Here is an 18,905-nt window from a genome sequence, read left to right as displayed (position 1 = left end):
CTCCCCTCTACGGTATTTTCATGCTTAACTGCAGTATGGTAGCTTAGTTGATTCGTTCTGTTTGACCCATCACCATGGGAACATGGCACTTGCCATTAGCCCACCGCGCATACCGGCTTTCTCTTGCCGTTTCTTACATACGGGACATTTTGTCCCTCCGCTTTGATACTACTTCTTATCACACCCTCCACCATCTAGTGTTCTACCTATACAGGACATGTGTGCCACTACGCCCAAAATTCCATGTAATTTTTTACATTGGACACTCCTGTTCTGACGTTTTTTCGCACCTTCGATACAACGTCTATTTAAACAGCGCGCTCCCGCCAGTTAGCCCACCATGTTTACCTTACCTAGCATTATATGCTTTTTCCAGGACATTAGTGTCCCAACATTTACTGTATGTTCTACCTTAGAATCACTTTTGTGGTTTTTCTACAACGAAGACGAACAGGTTTCCTAACCCATCCGTCATTTTAGCTTACTGCTTATCGATTCCTTGCACTGACTTTGGCATACTTTGTTATGTGTGTCTTGCGTATTTTCCACATTCCATCCACACAGGGCATTCTCCTTGCATACGATTACCTAGTGACCTCATAGTCTTTCCTGGGCTTTTGTTTCTTAACAACTGCCTCACTTCCGCGCTCTGCATTTGGTTTGACTTACCTACCTTCTGGATATTCTATTCTGTGCTTTTTTCACGTAACTTTTCCACTCAATATTTTTTTTTTTTTTTTCTCTCAGGGTCACCTTTGAAGGCTTATCAGGGCCTTTACCCTTATTTCTTTATTTCCTATCACTGGACTACCAAGCAATTGGAGGAACTAGACGCAGTGCCTACTACCTACCTTCCTTTACATCATTTTGCTGCTACCTCTTCCCAGGCCTTACAGGCCCAGGTATGCTTTTGGCGTTTACTCCGCTTTTTTACGCTTCCTCGTTCACCCATGTCTATGGTTCTCTTCCCCGTACTATTTTTAGAGACCCTTTTTTTAATCTCATTTATGTGCACCTTCTCTCCCTACTGTCGCCAAATTACACTTTCTCACATTATACGGCTTTTCACGGTATTACTACTGTTTATACACTTGTATTATCACTATCACTATTAATTGCTTAAACACTCTTCGGTTCTTTTACTCACAGGTCTTTTTCCTTCTCCCTTCTTTTAGTACACTATGTATATAGACTGCACGAGTGCACCGATGCCTGCCATGCCTTTTTTCCACACTCACTTGCGTGTGCATGACTAAGCACTCATCAGAAACAAACCACGGAATAATTTTTATCTCATCTTTATTGTCTTAGTGTCTGTTCAACTTTTTTCATATAACTGTACATACCAGCCTGCATTCATTATTATCTTGCAGCCTTGATAAAGTCACTTGTGTGACGAAACACGTGTTGGCTGTTTTCTGCAAGACGATACTTACCTACGACAAAACTGGTCTAGGAATAAAGACACTATCCAACACCAACTGGGAATCAACGTCTTTCTTTTTGCTTCTGGATTCGTACTACCGGAGATTTTCTTCTCCTTTCACATCATTGGACTCTCTTATCTCTGTGTGCCTTGGTCTTTTTGCTATTTTATAATCCGAATACTCTCTCTGTTATGTAGTTGAGAATGATTAATTGGGCTTTATCTAGTTTTTTTGCAATTGAGTTCTGCTTGGTACAGTGCCCAGCACTCCGATGAAATTACTCTTATTGCACACTGTTTCATGAAATAGCAATTGGTTGTGACGCACGTTTTTCCCAAGAAATTAATAAACTAGATCTTAATTAGGGTTCCTGATATTATTTTTTATCAAATGTAATATTCAGATAGTGTTTTTCAGCACATTTGTCTTCTTATAGTATACACAAAGGATATTGTGTGAGGGTTTTTCATATTATAATTGCTTTCATTGTTAGTGATGAGTCTAATTCCCATTCGTGGTGTAGTCGTAATGCTTTGCCTTATTACAATTTGAGAGAACAGGAAAGCAAATTGACTGCCATGGCTAAGTACATCAGCTGCTTGCATGTATACTCCAGAGTCAAAAAAGGGAAAAGGGATCTTTCAGTTTGCTTTTCACTTTGCAGTATTCTGCTATGCCTTGTGTAGATATAGAATACCACTGTGGAATCGTATGCTTAGACAGCATAACTTCGCCATCTCCCTCCATTCACCCTGCAATTGTTGACGTCACTATGTGGTTTCTAGTTGCACATTTCTGGCACTTTTACTGGATGGACAGGGAGTGGCAGAGGCATTCACGATAACACCTTTGTAGCTGAAAGTCAAGTCCTTTGACGCAGTTCAGTCTGCCCAAAAGTGTGTAAATCCGGATTGCTTGGAGTGGAGAGCAGTATATCCAGCATTTGGACAAGGATCTAATATTGCAACAAGTCTCACATTGATCTGTGATTGTGTGGTGTGGATTCCTGTAGATTTGAAAATGGCTGAGACTCGTTATTTTGGGCTCCTGTGCTTTAAACTTGATGTTTGGTCTTGTCCCTGGGTACTTTACAGATTCTCTCGGTTATGTTCAATGAAGTTGCCCATTTGAGATTTTCTGAGATCACATTTATATATCAGGGATGTCTGGACCAATTTTAATGTGTTTGGCCCGTCTACTTGCCTCCTTGATCTAGCAAAGTATTTGTTGCTTCATGTGTTCTTAATTACATCTGCGAGCCAAAAAACAACTGTTTCCATTTCCGTTTTCCCCTTCTCGAAGTCTTCCTCTGGTATAGGAGATTGGGGAAATGCTCATTAGCATGTTTTAACTAGTTATTGTACTTTACAATGAATTTAAACGCCCTGTTTTCAGCTTCTGGTTGTTTATTGTCCTACAGAAGCAAAGCGTAGGCATATTCCTTTAAAATGTTACCTCTTATTTCATTTTGAGTATTTTTCTGTATTTGGTCATCTATACTGCCTCAGCTAAAACTGTAGAGCCCTTTCCAAAGACCCCTTTACAACATTAGAGCATGCCTCTTACGTCATGCCTAAAATAAAGTAACATTTTCAGAGTTCCGTAAGTGTTTGCAGCTGTTATTTAAAATTACTAAGTTGTACACGTGTCTGGAGCGTCTATTTCTGGACTATATGTTGCAGTGCTTTGTAGTGCACACAGGAAATGACCAGATAGTAAATTTGGGATTCCTTAGCCACCACCCTTAGCCATCATTTTGCCAGATATGTCTCCTCTGAAAAAGCGTACAAAGGTGCATCAATGGTATCCGTGGGCATTTCAATCAAATCTCAAAGGATGGTATGTGATGCTGGCCATTTTGTAGGATCACCACAGCACATCTGCCGACTATTTGCTTTGGAATTGTCCCCAGATTTGGATGTATTTAAGCAAGCACGGTTTCTAAACCCACAGCATAGTGCCATAATGTGATAGAAATAATAAGTTATGTTTTTTTTTTTTAACTAGTCGGTGTATACAGGTTGCTTTTGTGTGAATATTGTTATTTTTCATGAATCTGCCAGAGCACTATTTATGAAATATAAAGAGAATACTTCACAGTCGTTTCATAATAAAAGTTCTCAAAGTTCTGTTCCTCATACATGGTACATACAGTTCCACACATCCACAATTTCCTTTCACTTTAGTAAACTTCGTCTTATAGTTCATTTGGTAAGAATGAATCATAAGAAAATGATGTTTGTATACTACGGAGTTTGGCTCTGCAAAAGGGAGGTCCTTTGTGTACTTCGTTTCCTATGAAAGAGAAACATTTGCAGTCGTCCGGCTTACAATCAGGGGATCAGCCAAGACAGTTGTTCTCTTTATATGAAGGGCAGTAGTGAGAAATAATTTAAAAAAAAAGTTAGGACAGCGTTTGACTGTCATTTAATGATGATTGTATGTCTGTATATTGAAAATAGACAATGCGGTGACATTGACATGGATCTATGTCTAGAGCTACTCTTTTTTATTCATTTTGAGAACGTAAATTGAAAAAGATGCAGAATTGTGCCACAGTACTGTTACAACTATCCTGTAAACTCAGTTGATTTTTTTCCTATTGTTTATCAGTGTATCAGTTGCAACAGGAAGCACCTCATCCTCGACGGATCACCTGCACTCGTGAGGTCGGTATCTGCAAGTTTAAAGATCTTATAATAGTAAAACCTGTGCCACTACAATATAGTTTCATTTGACGTTTCTTCTTTCTACCTGTCTCTCATCAACTTCAGTACACTTCCACCAGGATCAGCCACCACATTACACTTTTCACTCTTTTTGCCATCTTCCAATCTCTTTACTGGCCTGTCTCCTAGTGTCTGTGCATATGATCCCCAATTTGTCACTATTCACATGCATTCATCCCCTTCAAGTCTTTAAGCTCTCACAGGTTTCCCTACTTTCATAACTACGCTTGCCCATTACTCCCTCTACATTTTATGAAACTTGAGATGTGACCTGTCACAGTAACACAAGGGAAAGATAAGTAGTTGATTAATTCCTGAATTCATTTATACTTGCTAATGGAGTGAGATCTGATGTGTAATCTAAGGTATTAAAGAGAGAGAAGAAGGAACAAATGTGGTAGGGTACCAAAATGCCTTGTCCAGCATTTTCAATCATTATAGGCCCTATGTGCATGTGGTAGACTGACCTTTATACTTAAACTCTACACAACGCTCAATTCTTGAGATCCTGGGATGGTGCAGGAGGAAGAGCTTGAGGAAATGAGATTGTGAAACTTGACCGAGGCATTGAATAATCCTGTTGCCAAGTAGTTTGGACACAACTACTTTCAGCATATTATCAATGAAATATCCAAAGGCTAAAGTAACGAGCTAAATAACTCATTCCCCCGCCATGCACAACTTTCTCATCTATAATTTAACTGTGCATGTTGAAGTGATGTTATAGAAGATATCATTAGTGATGTAATATGTGGGGTAGTTAGCAGTGCATGGCATGGGCATGAGTTATAGTTACCTTGGGATACGTGTTATAGTTAATTGAGATAACTATAACTGATGAACTTCTGTGGTATTTAGAGTTTAAAATATTATGCTGTTACTGAACATTTCACCTAATTGTAATGTTACTTTAATCTTTGTTTTTTCAGTAAACATTTAGGGTGAATTAATATTTTATTACCATACTTAAAGCCAACCCCCCCCCCCCCCCACAGTGCACAGCGGGGTTGACTAAGAGCGTGGCCGCAGCCAACCTGTCCAAATGAGTGACGATGGCTCTTACCTGATAAGGCCCATGACATGGCTTCGCAAAGACTGTCCTGGCCCAACTTCTGCACTCCAACTTCCCTACCTGAGACTGTACTGAACTGCAAGTAGAGAGTTCAGAACCTGGGAAGGGGGCCTGACCTGGCGATTTGTTGTGTGGTTGTTCTATGGCGGCAGCCGTCAACCTTGAAAGAAAGGCAAAAATATTAGTATCCTACTTTTGATACTGTGTGTGCTCACCCACTACCGTTATCCCCATTTGAAGTAATTACGATAACATTTATTTGCGAAGCAGCTTTAGAGGTGATGGGATGCTATGGTATAATTGTGGATTTATGTCAGCACCTTGATGCTCAATACTCGGTTATACAGCCATCGTCTGCCCTTGGGGTTTGACCTAGTAACCTTCAGAGTGTCCTTCATGGTTGTGTTATGCCACACAACCTCTTGAGTAGGCAGGATTCACGCAAGTGTGAATTACCAACAGAAAATCCTGGCTTGTTGCTTTTGCTGTTCATTAAAAATGCACAATGCGCGTTTTACAGTGTTCATGCTCTACAATGTCTCTTAATCCTTACTGCAGGTAAGTTTGTATGCACTAGTTCTGTGGTCTTAAACCTTGCCTCAGGTAAATTCCATTAGGTACTTTTTAAAAAAAAGGTTAGCACAAGCAAGATCGCCCACCAGTTATGCCCATAAAGCTGCTTTTAGATTAGTGCGCGTGTACCTGACAATTGTACTCGGTTCTTGAGCTGGATTCCTGAGTTCCAGAGTCCTGTGAGAAGAGAGTGGCTGGCGGCCTTTCGAATGGGTGCAGGAGTTGCTGGAGACATCCTAGTTGGGCAAGAAGCACTAGACAAAGAGGGCGGTTGATGGTGAGTATAGTTTAAATAAAACCACACCCAAACTGGTCGCTGCAAGTTCTACAAGATCTTGCAAGGCGTTGGATCTCGCTGGTTGTAATGTTCCGTTGCGGTCGATACCAGTCTTTGGCAAATACTGACACAACATTATTCTAAAACATGAACAGTATTCAATAACAGAAAGAAATGGCAATACCAGACTAAAACCATAAATAATAGAAATCAATGGCAATACCAAACTAAAACCATGAGTCAAAGCATGACAATTTCAAAAGTATGAAACCACTTACCCAGAGCTCAAGTACTAAGAATGTCTATGGTGTCAATGGTACGGTGCTGGTCACAGTGGTAATGCAACTGTGCTGATCCCTGGCCTGCACTCAGGTACTGCAGCTCACACCCCAAAGGCAACTAACCTCACAATGCGCATGGCCTTCAACTGGGCATGACAGGGGTTAGCCACAGGGCCTGAATGCGGCTAAACCCCCTGCAGGCAGCCAACTCCACGCTGCACATGGCCGTGCATGACATGGCATAGGGTTGGCATTTGGACCCAGGGGACCCCATACCCCGGGGCCAAAACATATATATTAAGGGGAGGGGGCTGCAGCCCCCCCTCCCTGAGTCTTAATAGGCCCCGGGGACCTCACCCCCCTCGGGCTCAATTCTTCGGGGAGTAGGTACTCCTCTTCAAGCCTTATCAGACTGCTGGAACCCCATCTCTTGGGGCTAAAGCCAAGATAAAAGGGAGTGGGGCCTTGCAGCCCTAGGCATCTCTTCCCCTGGGCTAAATACAATTAAACAGGAGAGGGTGGTATGGCCCCTCCCTGAGCCCTCACAGGCCATGGGGAACACATCCTCTGGGGCCAAATATAATAAAAAAAGGGGAAGGGGGCACACAGCACCCCTCCTTCGAGCCTTATAATGCCCTGGGTACCACATTCCCTAAAGTCTGAGTCATTTTAAATTGAAGGGTGCTGCGCTGCCCCACTCTCTGAGCCTATTTTGTCAGAAATGTAAGTAAAAGGGGAGCCTACTTAGGCCCGGGAGATACCATCCCCCGGGCCCACATCAATTAAAGTTGGATGCCCACCGAGAGGATCAACCAACAAACACATTGGGGCAATGGGACGGGCTCCAAGGCTCCCTTGGCCCCATTCGGCTCCCCTGCATGTTGCAGTAGCCGACATTGCTTGTGTCTGGAGGAAGCAGCTGCTTTTTGCGTGCTCTTTCTGAGCAGGAGTAATATGGGTTTTGTTTCCCTGCCTGCACCACTGCGGGTAGGGAAATAGAGCTCACGTCCGCTCCCAGATGACTGGAGCATTGTTAAATCTTCCGTTGGCTGGGAGCAAACTTAGTATTTGCTTCCGTTTGGTGGGAGATTTAAAAATACTCCTGCCAGACTGCAGCAAATATATGCTTCACTGCCTATGCTAGTGCGGACAGGGTAACTACGGGGTAGGCTACTTGGGACACTGTGAGTGAGCTGGCCCCTGGGATGGGGACCCAGAGGGCATTAAAGGGTCAGGGAGGTGGGTCCGTGTGGCCTCTCTCCTTTTTAGTTTAACTTCAGCCCTTGGGGGATGGTGTCCCCAGGGCCTTTTTAAGGCTCGGGGAGGAGGATCGCGTGGCCTCCTTCCCATGTAGGTCACAGGGAATGTAATCCCCAGGCTCTAATTAAGCTCTGGGAGGAGTGCTCCATGCTCCCCTCCTTTACTTTTTGCCTCAGCCCCAGGGTATGGGTTCCAGGGGCCTCTCAGAAACTCAGGGAAGGGGACCACGTACCCTTCTCCCCCCAAAAAGAACGTGGAATTCCCCCCAAGCCCTGGTCCACCCAGGGGGTTTAATAAAACAAGCGCAGTAGCCCATGCTTTTTTACCTTTAAGATTTTGCCGCAGATTCACGTATCTTTTGCGAATTAGTAGCAACATTAAAAAATATATATATACATTTTTGGCCCCAGGCAGGCCCTTCTTGGAGATTACCAGCAGGCCTAGGGGGATAGGTTATCTGTTCCCTGCCCTTTATATCTTAATTCCTTCAAAATTACTGAAAGGATTTACATCAAAACGCAAAAAGCAATGGTTGTGGACCAAGATCTATCTTGCTGCCAAATTTGGTGAAAATCAGTTCAGCGGTCTGTGCTGTAGCTGTGACTAAAATTCCTATATAAATATTATTAGGGAAAATGTGTTGTGGGATTCCCACCCACCTCCCCTTTTTTTTTTTTTTTCTTTGACCCCTCTTGACGGATCACCTTGAAACTTTTCATCGGCAAACCTGTCAAAAAGTAGCACTTTTTTAGGAAGTTTCATGGAGATTTATCAAACGGCCCCAAAGTTATTAGCAACAGGAAAAAAGGCATTTCCACATATATCTAACTTGTGATATAGTTCGGATGGTTATTGCTTTTTCTTCAAAGTGAGCAGTGGTCTCTGAAGTAACCTAGTTAGGTCACCAGAAATATGTGAGGTTAAATTATCAGACATTGCAGCCACTATTTCCACATTTTTAACTTGAAAACAGTTTATTGAAATTAGATAGCAGTAATACCCATCGAACTGCAATATTAAAAGAAGTATCTCTTTGATTAATCAATTCTATGTACAAGTCACGTCACTATTACATTTTAGAAGAAAATATTAACCCCTCTGAACCATTTGCTTCTCATCCATACCCATCTGACATGATGAAAAAAACACCAAAACTAGCCCATTAAATTCCATGACCTCGTTTTGCCCTAGGTAAAGTTGGGAGTATGAGATTGCTATGTGTTATTGTTCATATTAGCAATGCAGGTAAGCACCTGGTCTCTTTTTGGTCTCATTGAGACAGTCCCCAGTTATTTAAGATGGCCCATCAGTGTTCCCCACATGCACCTGAGTGCCCTATTGGCCTCTGATATGTCATACAAAAGATTCTCCAAGGCAAAGATACGTCACAGCTCATGTTGCCCTTGTCCAAGTGAAGGGGGCGGCTTTGCCTCCATGGAGTGGCTAATAGCTGGATGGCTGGTACCAACTATCGCCTAAGCATGATCCTGTCTGCCTTAGATGTAGCCTCAGTCCAACTTTGTCAAAATACCAAACCCACCACCTCTGCTCATTCTATGACAGAATATCCCAGGATCTCCTTAGTGTGTCTGAGCCTGTACCAAAGGCCCTTCACTCTTAAGCACCTTCAAAGATGTATTTAGTGGAGCCTCCTTCCCCCAACATCTCGTATCAGGATCCTGACACTGTTGCGTATATATATATATATATATATCTATATATCTATATATAGATATATATATATATGTATATATATATCTATATATAGATATATAGATATATATATATATATATATATATATATATATATATATATATATATATACAGTTGACCATTGTTGGGGTTATATGTAACTAAACACCACTTTGTAGCATTGTTCTCTATGTCAAACACACTTGTGAATGTGTGGGATGTCATATTTTAACATGTCCCATTTCTGTCTGCCTAGGATAAGTTCCCATGACCTCTGATAGTTCCTTTGTGTGTGGTTCATCAATTTGTAGGTTGTTGTAGTGGTCCTCTGCAAGATACTTCAGTCAGTGAATATTGGAATGGAAATTTCACCTTCATGGTGAACCTGCATGCACCTCTGCCCTAGGTACCCAACTGCATGTGAAACTGTTAGACCTACTTTTATTTTGAACAAGGCATTGCATTAATGTAGTATGTGCATAGAGACCTAGGCTTTTTCATGACAGTGCAAGGTCCAGGACTTGTTCTGTGGCCTGAAGGGGTACACACACAGCATGCCCTCATAGAGACAATGGACTCCTATAACTGATGTATCACCTAAGGTTTCTGCAGCAGGATACTATGTTTGCGGTTTATAGTCCGATGATACTTTTTCTTGTCGTTAAGAGTGGAGTCTTCTGACTCCTTTCATGTAAAAGTTCTGCTGTTATGTGAAACCTAGAACCTCGCACTGACGTCCTGTTTGCGTGTGTGTGTGTGTGTGTGTGTGTGTGTGTGTGTGTGTGTGTGTGTGTGTGTGTGTGTGTGCATATCCACGATAATGCTATCTTTGATGGTCAGATTAGATGAAGATAATTCACCTATGGAGGATCAGGTTGGTGTTATCCTCCTCAGGAGTATATGAGGTAATGTGCTGTTATTGGAACATAATTGCTAGTGAAACAATTAGCATAAGCCCAGAAATAAGCCTTCTTGAAGCAGCAACAAATAATAACCAATGAAGGTTTATTAAGAAATGTAAACATTATTACGGAAGGCAAAAATATAGTTAATCATTTAATGGTGTTGGTGAATAATATTGATGCAGCTCAGGTAGACTTAAAGCCTCTCAAATTAAATTGAGAGTAAAGGGTGAGCTCTCCCCAAGTATGAGTGAAAAATTCTCAGACAGGCATGGTAAACCAAGCCTGGCTTTTCTCCAAAATGAGTCCTTTTTTATAGGGAAATACACAGTAAAGATTACACTGTCAGCACAAGGTTAGCAAAAGGTTACAAATCGCAATTTGGAATAAAACACCATCCCCTAAATAAATAATAAATAGAATAGTTACCTTTTGACCCATTGTTGACGCATGGGACAGAGCTGGTAACATACAGAACAATGGTAGACTTATAAAATGAATAGGCTAACTGAGTGTGGAAGGAAGAACCTTGAACAGTTATATTTGAGAGGAAAGCTTCCTCCAGTTGTCTCCAATAGCAATATGTTATTATAAAGTATTTCATTTGTGGACATTTTGTGGTGTGTGGGGAGAGAGGAATTGGAAGAAAAACTTAAGATGGGGTATGGGCTTAGTTTGGCCACACTCAGAAACCTAGTTCTACATAGTGGAACAAATTTGTTTTGGTTGCAAACCATACAAAACACTAAATAGATTTTATTTATCCGATAGAAACTTCTAGTTGCAGATTCCTTACCTTGGAATTTCCCCCAGGCGTCAGACTGGATCTGGAAATATTTATTCGAGCAATACCCTTGTGCGTCGTTAGGTGACGTCGGTCAACTCCGTGGGCGGCGTTGGAACCGTAGTCACTGTGATGACGTTGTTAGTAGTACATAGACACTGCGTCAGTGCAGTGACGTCAGTTCTTTTCTTTCCGTGCTACGTGCTGATCCGGAGAGAGCTACCCTAGTCATTTTCAGACTGCTTTGACCTTTTTGTCGGATTTTTGGTGAAGTTTTGGTGCGTTGCGATGTCCCCAAAGACCAGCTTCAAACCTTGTGAGGACTGTCACCTCATGATGTCGGTGACTAAGAGTTGTGCTCCAAGTGCCGGGCTATGCTCTCAAAGGCCTTGAGGGAACAGTCCCTCAAGCTTATGGCGGCCCGGAGCTAGACTCCGCATCGGTCCCAGTCTCGCTCGAGAGGAAGGTCTCGAGACTGCTCACGGAGCCACTACCACTTGTCCTCCTTGAAGTCTTCAGGTAAAGGTAAGAAGAAGAACTCTAAGAAATCTCGTCATCCTTCGACTTCACCCCGTTGCTCGGCTGATGCGACGAGGGAGGAGCATTGACGCTCTAGGCCTCAGTCCTCAGAGCCTCCTTTTGGGTCTGCTCCGCGCCTCCCCAAGATTACTGGAGCCGGTACGACCCTTGCCCAATTAAAGGAATTCTTTGAGGCCATGCACCTCATTTTTGGGCAGTCCGACCCCGCTACGGCGCCTTCGTGCCCAGGGGTTTCGGTTGGAGGGGTTTTGGTTGGAGGGCCTTCGGGTTCCACACCCCACGCCTGAGAGCCTTGTTATCCAGGCATCCTCATCCTATGGCACATTCCCTTCCGCACCTCCGGATAGAGAATCAAAAAGGCTGGAAAACTTGGGAAGAAGACATTTTCTTCCTCCAGTCTAGCGCTGCGGTCCATGAACACCACATGCCTTTTGGGCAGGTCTTCCCACAGACACCAGAGGAGGCCCGTGCTATCATCTCCCAAGCTGTCACCAATGGGAGAGACGCAGCAAAGTTCACTATTGGATGTGGGCTGGACACGACCCAAAAGACTCTCTGAGTAGATAAGTTGCGACGGCGGTGGCCTGTGGCGCCACGCGTGGTTACGAACACCTGGTTTCTAAGGGGATGTCCAACAGACCCTTATGGACATGCCCTTTGATGGCTCCCGTCTCTTTGGAGACGAGAGGGACTCGGCGCTAGAGAGGTTCAAGGACTCCCAGGCTATGGCTCGGTCCCTCGGCCATTCCACTGCCTCTTGTCCCCAACAGTTTGCCTTTCGTGGCTACGAAAGGGGCTCCCTGTTGCGTCCCTTTCCCATCCACCGTGCCACCCATGCTTCTCAGCCGCTGCATAGACGAGGAATCCCACGTGGTCTTGGGACAGGGAACCAGAGGTCTGCCTAGTCCACCCCTGCTACAGCCTCCAAACCCTCCTAGTCCGTCCCCTCACTCTAGTCCAATTGGTGGCAGGATTCGCCATCACCTGCCCCACTGGGAATCCATCACTACTGACAGGTGGGTTTTGCAGATCATTCGCAGGGGCTACTCCCTCTCCTTTGAGTCTGCTCAACCAGCCATGCCTCCATCATTCAGCCGTATACCGGATGATCATTTGGCCCTTCTCTGCCAGGAAATCGTGATTCTTTTAGCCAAGGGAGCCATAGAGAGGGTCCCTGCACCAGAAGTAGGCTGTGGTTTTATTCCCGCTACTTTCTGGTGCCCAAAAAAGACAATGGCTTATGTCCTATCCTAGACCTGTGGGCCTGCAATCTCTTCCTCAAGAAGGAGAAATTCAAAATGCTCACCCTGGCTGAGGTCCTGTCTGCCTTGGACCCAGGAGCGTTGGACTTGGAGGACGCTTAGTTCCATAATCCAATCCTGCCTGTCCACAGAGGTTGCCTACAATTCGTGGTAGATCACGAGCACTTTCAATTTACCATGCTCTCTTTCGGCCTTACCAGCATCCCTCGTGTGTTCACAAATGTGATGGTGATGATTGCAGCTCATCTGCGCAGGTTGGGGTTTTCAGTCTTCCCGTACCTCGACGACTGGCTGTTGAAGGCAGACTCGCCCCAGAAAGTCTTCTCCCACCTTCAGACTATGGTGAACCTCCTGCACATGCTGGGGTTCACTATAAACCTGCCAAAGTCACACCTTACCCCCTCTCAGGACACAGTGCAGTTTCAGGCCTATCCTCCCAAAAAGCGAGTCCAGGATATTCAGGCTATGATTCAGATCTTTCAGCCTCTGTCTTGGTTTTCGGTGATACTGACTCTGAGGCTGCTGGGCCTCCTGCATCCTGCTAGAGAAACATGCCGGGCTCTGCAGTGGGACTTGAAGTTCCAGTGGGCACAGTATCAGGGAAATATCTCTAACATGGTCCAGATCTCAGAGGGGACTGTGAAAGACCTACAGTGGTGGCTTTCGAATCGCCATTGGGTCAACGGCAGATCCCTCTCCCTTCCCCAACCATATCTACCCATAGTGACGAACGCATCACTTCTGAGATGGGGCGGCCACATTGGAGAGGCAGAAATCAGAAGCCTCTGGTCTCTGGCCGAGCCTGGACTCCATATCAATCTTCTGGAGCTTCGGGAGATCAGGCTTGCGTTGAAAGCATTTCTTCCCTCTCTCACAGGGAAAGTGGTGCAAGTGTTCACGGACAACACTACCGCCATGTAGTACTGCAACATAGAGGGTGGAGTGGGGTCCTTGACCCTTTGTCAGGAGGCGCTGCGCCTCTGGACATGGCTGGCATATCAGGACATCACCTTTGTGGTTCAACATCTGGCATGCTCTCTTAACGCCAGAGCAGACAAACTCAGCCGACGATGCATAGCCAATCATGAATGACGTCTCCATCTGAAGGTGGTGTAAGGCCTCTTTTAGCAGTGGGGAGAGCCTTGGTTAGATCTGTTCGCCTCCGCAGAGAACGTGCAATGTCAGCTGTTTTACATGTTGGAGTTTCCAAGGCGGAACTTGCTCGGCAACACTTTTCGTCTCCAGTGGACCTCCGGCCTCCTTTCGCCTATATCACTTCTGTCCAGAGTTCTCAAGAAGATCAAGAACGACCGGGTCAAAGTAATCTTCGTGGCTCCGGACTGGCCATGGAGAGTATGGTATCCAGAGCTACTGAGCATGGCCACCGATCCTCTACTCAGACTGCCCCATCGGGAGGCTCTTCTGTTGCAGCAACAGGGGGCGGTTCTCCACCTGAACCTGTACAATCTCTGCCTTCATGCTTGGAGATTGAGTGGCTCTAGTTGATGGCTTTTGGCCTTCCACCCTAAGTCTGTGATGTAATCTTGGCAGCCAGGCATCCCTCCACCAAAATGGTATACTTCTGTCATTGGCATAAATTTGTGGCATGGTGTACCATCAGATTTGTTGATCCCTTCTGTGCTCCTCTTTCTTGGGTTCTTTTGTTCATTCTTTCTTAGGCCCAGCAGGGCTCTGCTTTGGGCACCCTTAAGGGCTATTTATCGGCTATCTCAGCCTTTCTTAGGTTGCCTGATCAGCCTTCACTCTTTAAATCTCCTATTGTTAGTAGATTCCTTAAGGTCCTCACCCATTTGTTTCCTCCCACTCCTTTTAACATGCCTCAGTGGGACCTCAGTCTTGTCCTTACTTACTTAATGTGTGCTCCTTTTGAGCCGATGCACAATTGTCCCCCACGGCTCCTTACTTTCAAAACTGTTTTTCTTGTTGCCAGCACTTCTGCTCGCAGAGTGAGTAAGCTTCAGGTGCTATCTTCTAAGCCCTCATTTTTGTCTGTGCACCCTGATAAAGTGGTGTTACGCACTAAGGCTTCCTTCCCAAAGTCGTTACAACTTTTCACGTAGGCCAGTCCATCACTTTGCCTACTTTTTACGCACCGCCACATCCTTCTCAAGAGGAGGAGAGACTCCACTGCCTGGATCCAAAAAGAGCGTTGGGATTCTATCTCAATCGTACTAAAGATTTTGTGGTGGACAATCAACTCTTTGTTGGATATGTGGGTGCAAAGAAAGGGAAGGCGGTGCAAAAATGTACCATCTTGCAATGGGTCCTTCTTTGCATCAAGATGTGCTACACTTTGGCTAAGAGCAACACAAAAGGATGATGGACGGAGTGCTGACAATGCAAACACTCACCCCCAGTCACAGATCTGGGTTTAATCCATCGTTCTTTTGCTCACCATGCCACCCCACCCCGAAACCGGTCCCAGGATGCTTCTTTCCAGTCCAGGGAAGACCTGGCCTAGCAGTTCGGGCTGGACTGTTCCCATGGGGAACAGGGTCAAGACTGATTTGCATATGGCTGGGTCCAAACTTGAATGGCATGGGCAGCAAAAAAACGATGGATTTAGGCCCAGATCACTGTACTGGGGGTGAATGTTTGACAATGTTCAGCATTCCGTCTATCACTTGTTGTGTTTACACTTTGGCTAAGAAGCATCCGCCTGAGGGCTTGCGCGCTCATTCCACCAGAGCAACTGCTGCTTCCACAGTATTAGCACCCAGAGTTTCTGTCCTAGATATCTGCCAGGCAGAAACATGGGCATCCCTGCACACGTTTACTAAACATTACTGCCTGGACAGTCAGGTCCGTAGGGACGGCTACTGTGGTTGTTTGGTCCTGCAGGACTTTCTAGTATGATCTTGGTTCGCAGCTCACCTCTGAGGATGGCATTGCTTGGGTATCTATTCTAAGGTAAGGAGTCTGCAACTAAAAGTCTCTAGCTGATGTACAAGTTACTTACCTTCAGTAACAATATATCTGTTAGAGACATATTCTAGTTGAAGATTCCTTACCGACCTGCCCATCCTCCCCACTTGCGAACTGATTTCTAGGGAAAGGACTTCCCCAATCAGCGCTTAGCTCTGGTACACCAATTTCCGTATTCTTCACTGCTCTGCCCTTTGGAGTGGAAAGTCGTGAAAAGAAACGGATGTCACTGCGCTGAGGTGGCGTCTATGTACTACTCCCGATGTCATCACAGTCACTACGATGCCAATGATGCCCGCGGAGTTCACGTACGCCACCTAACGATGTGCAAGGGTATGGCTCAAAGAAAAATCTCCGGATCCAGTCTGACACATGGGGGAAATTCTAAGGTAAGGAATCTGCAAATAGAATATGTCTCTACCCAATATATTGTTACCGAAGGTAAATAACTTGTACCTTTAGAATCTACTCTAATGTGTGTGTGTACTGAAGCTAGTGTCACCTATTTTGGATGCACCTAATTTGGCATGGCACACTACGGAGCATGAGGACAGCTTCCCTGGACAGTGCAAGTGTGTTGTCTGCATTCCTGAGAGGTGGAAATACAGACACTGAAGGGAGGCAAATAGAGACAGTGTTACCTTTAAAAAATCCATGAAGACTTTATTAATAGGAGGCTTCTGATTAGTTCTCCTTGATCACTGCCATTTGGTTGATGGTTGGGGTGAGGAGCAGGATTGCAGTCTGTTTTGTTTGAGGTTAGGAAGGAAGCCAAGAAGGCAGATGACAGCAAGTTGCAGAGAGTTCTCTCTTCATTGTGCCCATGTTTTGTATATGCTACCTGCTGTAAGAAGCGTAACTTTAGACCAAAACTGTGCCTCGAATACAGTCTGGAAAAGACATTTGAAAAGGAACCAATCCAAGTTGTCCCTGACACATGAAACAGGAGCGCCTGAAAATGTGTATAAAGTGTGATCCATACTACTCCACTTTGTTCAAGTTGCAAGTTGATCACGATCAAGGAAGAAGTTATGCTGAAGATTATTTGAAGGACTTCTTTGTGACTAGTGTGTGCTTGATAGCCAATCTCCCATACGTCTGCACTTGAGGAGCGGTCTACTCCAGGCGTCTCCAACCTTTCCTATAGTGAGAGCTACTTCTGATCATTGAAAGTCGTTGTGAGCTACTGCCTCATATATGGATCCCATAAATGGACACAGAGGCCAAACAACTTAAGCACTGCCTCTAGGGTACCCCAGCCTGGCAACAGGGAGCAAAGAGCACAGGAGCTGTAGTGCATAAGATTTACATTTGGGGCCTTTACGATTTAGTTTTGTCCCTTTGTATTAAGTCTGCAAAAGGGAGGAAGAGAGAGAGACATAAAGAGATAGAGGGCGTGAGAGAGAAAACAGAAAAAGAGAAAGACGGAGAAGGGAAAAAAGGTCTGAATGAGAGAGAAAAAAAGAGGAGAGAAAAAGGAAAATAAGAAAGAATCAGAGAAAGACAGGGAAAGAAAAGAGAGAATGAAGAAAATAAGAAAACGGATGTGAAGGAAGAGAAGAAAGTGAGAGGAAGAAAAATTAGTGAGAGGAATGAAATGAGAGAAGGAAAGAATGGCAAAGGCAGAAGAAGAAAGAGTGCGAAAGAATGAGCAAAAGAAAGCAAGAGAAAGAAAAAGAACAAAACAAGATAAGTAATGAAAGGAAAAAATAGAACGCGCGATGGGACAAATGAAAGAAGGTAAAGAGGGAGAGAAAACAAGAAAAAGGGAAGGAAAGGAAAATACATGAAGGAAGGAGAAAGATGAAAAAAGTGAAAGAATGAAAGAACAAAAGAGAATCATTGAGACAAAATAGAAAAAGGTGAAAAAGAATTAGACAAAAGAGAGAATCAGAGAGAAAGATAGAAATAAAGAGAATGAAAGAGAAGGAAGAAAAAGTAATAAAGAAACAAGGGGGAGTAAGGGAAAGAACAACGGTAGAGTTAGAAATAAGAAAGAAGTTGAGAAAACAGCAAGAGTAAAATGAAGACAAGAAGAAACAAACATTTGCAATGCAATGGGGTCTCGCGTTTAGGCGAGTTAAAGCTATTAGCATTGTAAATTCCTAACTGGACTTTTCTTGCCACTTAAATTGAACATAAATGTAAAACAGTTGACATAAGCGAGCCGATTCAAGGCACCACAGCCGCAATGAGCATAACACAAAACGCAAAAACAGTTTGCTCTCAGTCAAACATATCGGCAGTCATGCAGTTATCCATGTAACAGGGTTGATGGCCAAGGTGTTAACAAAACTGCTCCAAAGAATGACAAACGTAAAGCATTTACCAATGATGATAAAGGATTTTTGAAAGGCAAGCCCATGAATGAGTGATAGTGATTGGCGTGGCATGGTAAAAAGCCCACAAAGATGCCAACAGTCGGAAAAGCAGCGCTGCTACGCTCTACCTTAAAAGAGAAAAAGAAACTGAAAATAATGCACAACTGAGAAGGAGGGAAAGACATAAGTAGAGTGTAAAAAGATAGGAATCAGAAAAGCAAGACAGGGCAGTAAAAGAAATCGAGAAAATTGAAAAATACATGAAAACAAGGAAAAAAGAAAGGGAAAGAATGAGAGGCGAGAAAGAAAGGAGGCAACGAAAAAGGAATTTTTCAGAAGAGGACAGGCTGCATCATCCTGTACTCTCAGCTTTCCAGCCCTCACAGAAACAGGCGCAGTCTTTTAAATAGCTGCCTTACCAGTTTGGCAGCTGTAAATTCTCAAGCCTGTACAAGCTCCTCAGTGGCAGCTTGTCACCTACTGACAGCTCGCGATCGACCTGTTGGTCTAGGCTTATTACCTAGACGTCTGTCTGCCTACTGAAAAAGGGAAGTCGTCTTCCTGGACCTGCAGAAGTAGGAACTGTCAAAGAGGAGAAGCCCAGTGTGTTCACAGCATAAGCAACACCTAAAGAAAATGTACAAGTGAGAGAGAAAAAACAGATGTACCCTGTGCTGTGAGATAATCACTGACTTTTTCAGTGCTTCCAGCAGAGAACTGCACCCAAAATGCCACATAAATCCACCAACGGTTATGTCTGCCTTGTAGCTGCTGTGTTCCACGAACTGGTGCTGCTGCCACTAATGTAGGAAGAAGTTGCGTCGCCACTGAGATGGAG

At 44.2% G+C, this 18,905-nt stretch overlaps 1 protein-coding gene across 1 annotated transcript in view; it reads left to right on the top strand.

The window, feature by feature from the left end:
• Positions 1-18,905, top strand: part of CHN1 (chimerin 1) — a 300,327-nt gene that overhangs the window by 96,120 nt on the left and 185,302 nt on the right. The window contains exon 3 of the mRNA XM_069225390.1: positions 4,041-4,096. Within this exon, the coding sequence (XP_069081491.1) occupies positions 4,041-4,096 (56 nt within the window). The remainder of the gene's footprint in view (positions 1-4,040; positions 4,097-18,905) is intronic.

This window comes from Pleurodeles waltl, chromosome 3_1 (assembly GCF_031143425.1).
Source record: "Pleurodeles waltl isolate 20211129_DDA chromosome 3_1, aPleWal1.hap1.20221129, whole genome shotgun sequence".
NCBI lineage: Eukaryota > Metazoa > Chordata > Amphibia > Caudata > Salamandridae > Pleurodeles > Pleurodeles waltl.
Note: the sequence above shows the minus strand (reverse complement) of the source record. Positions and strands in the feature narration are given on the sequence as shown.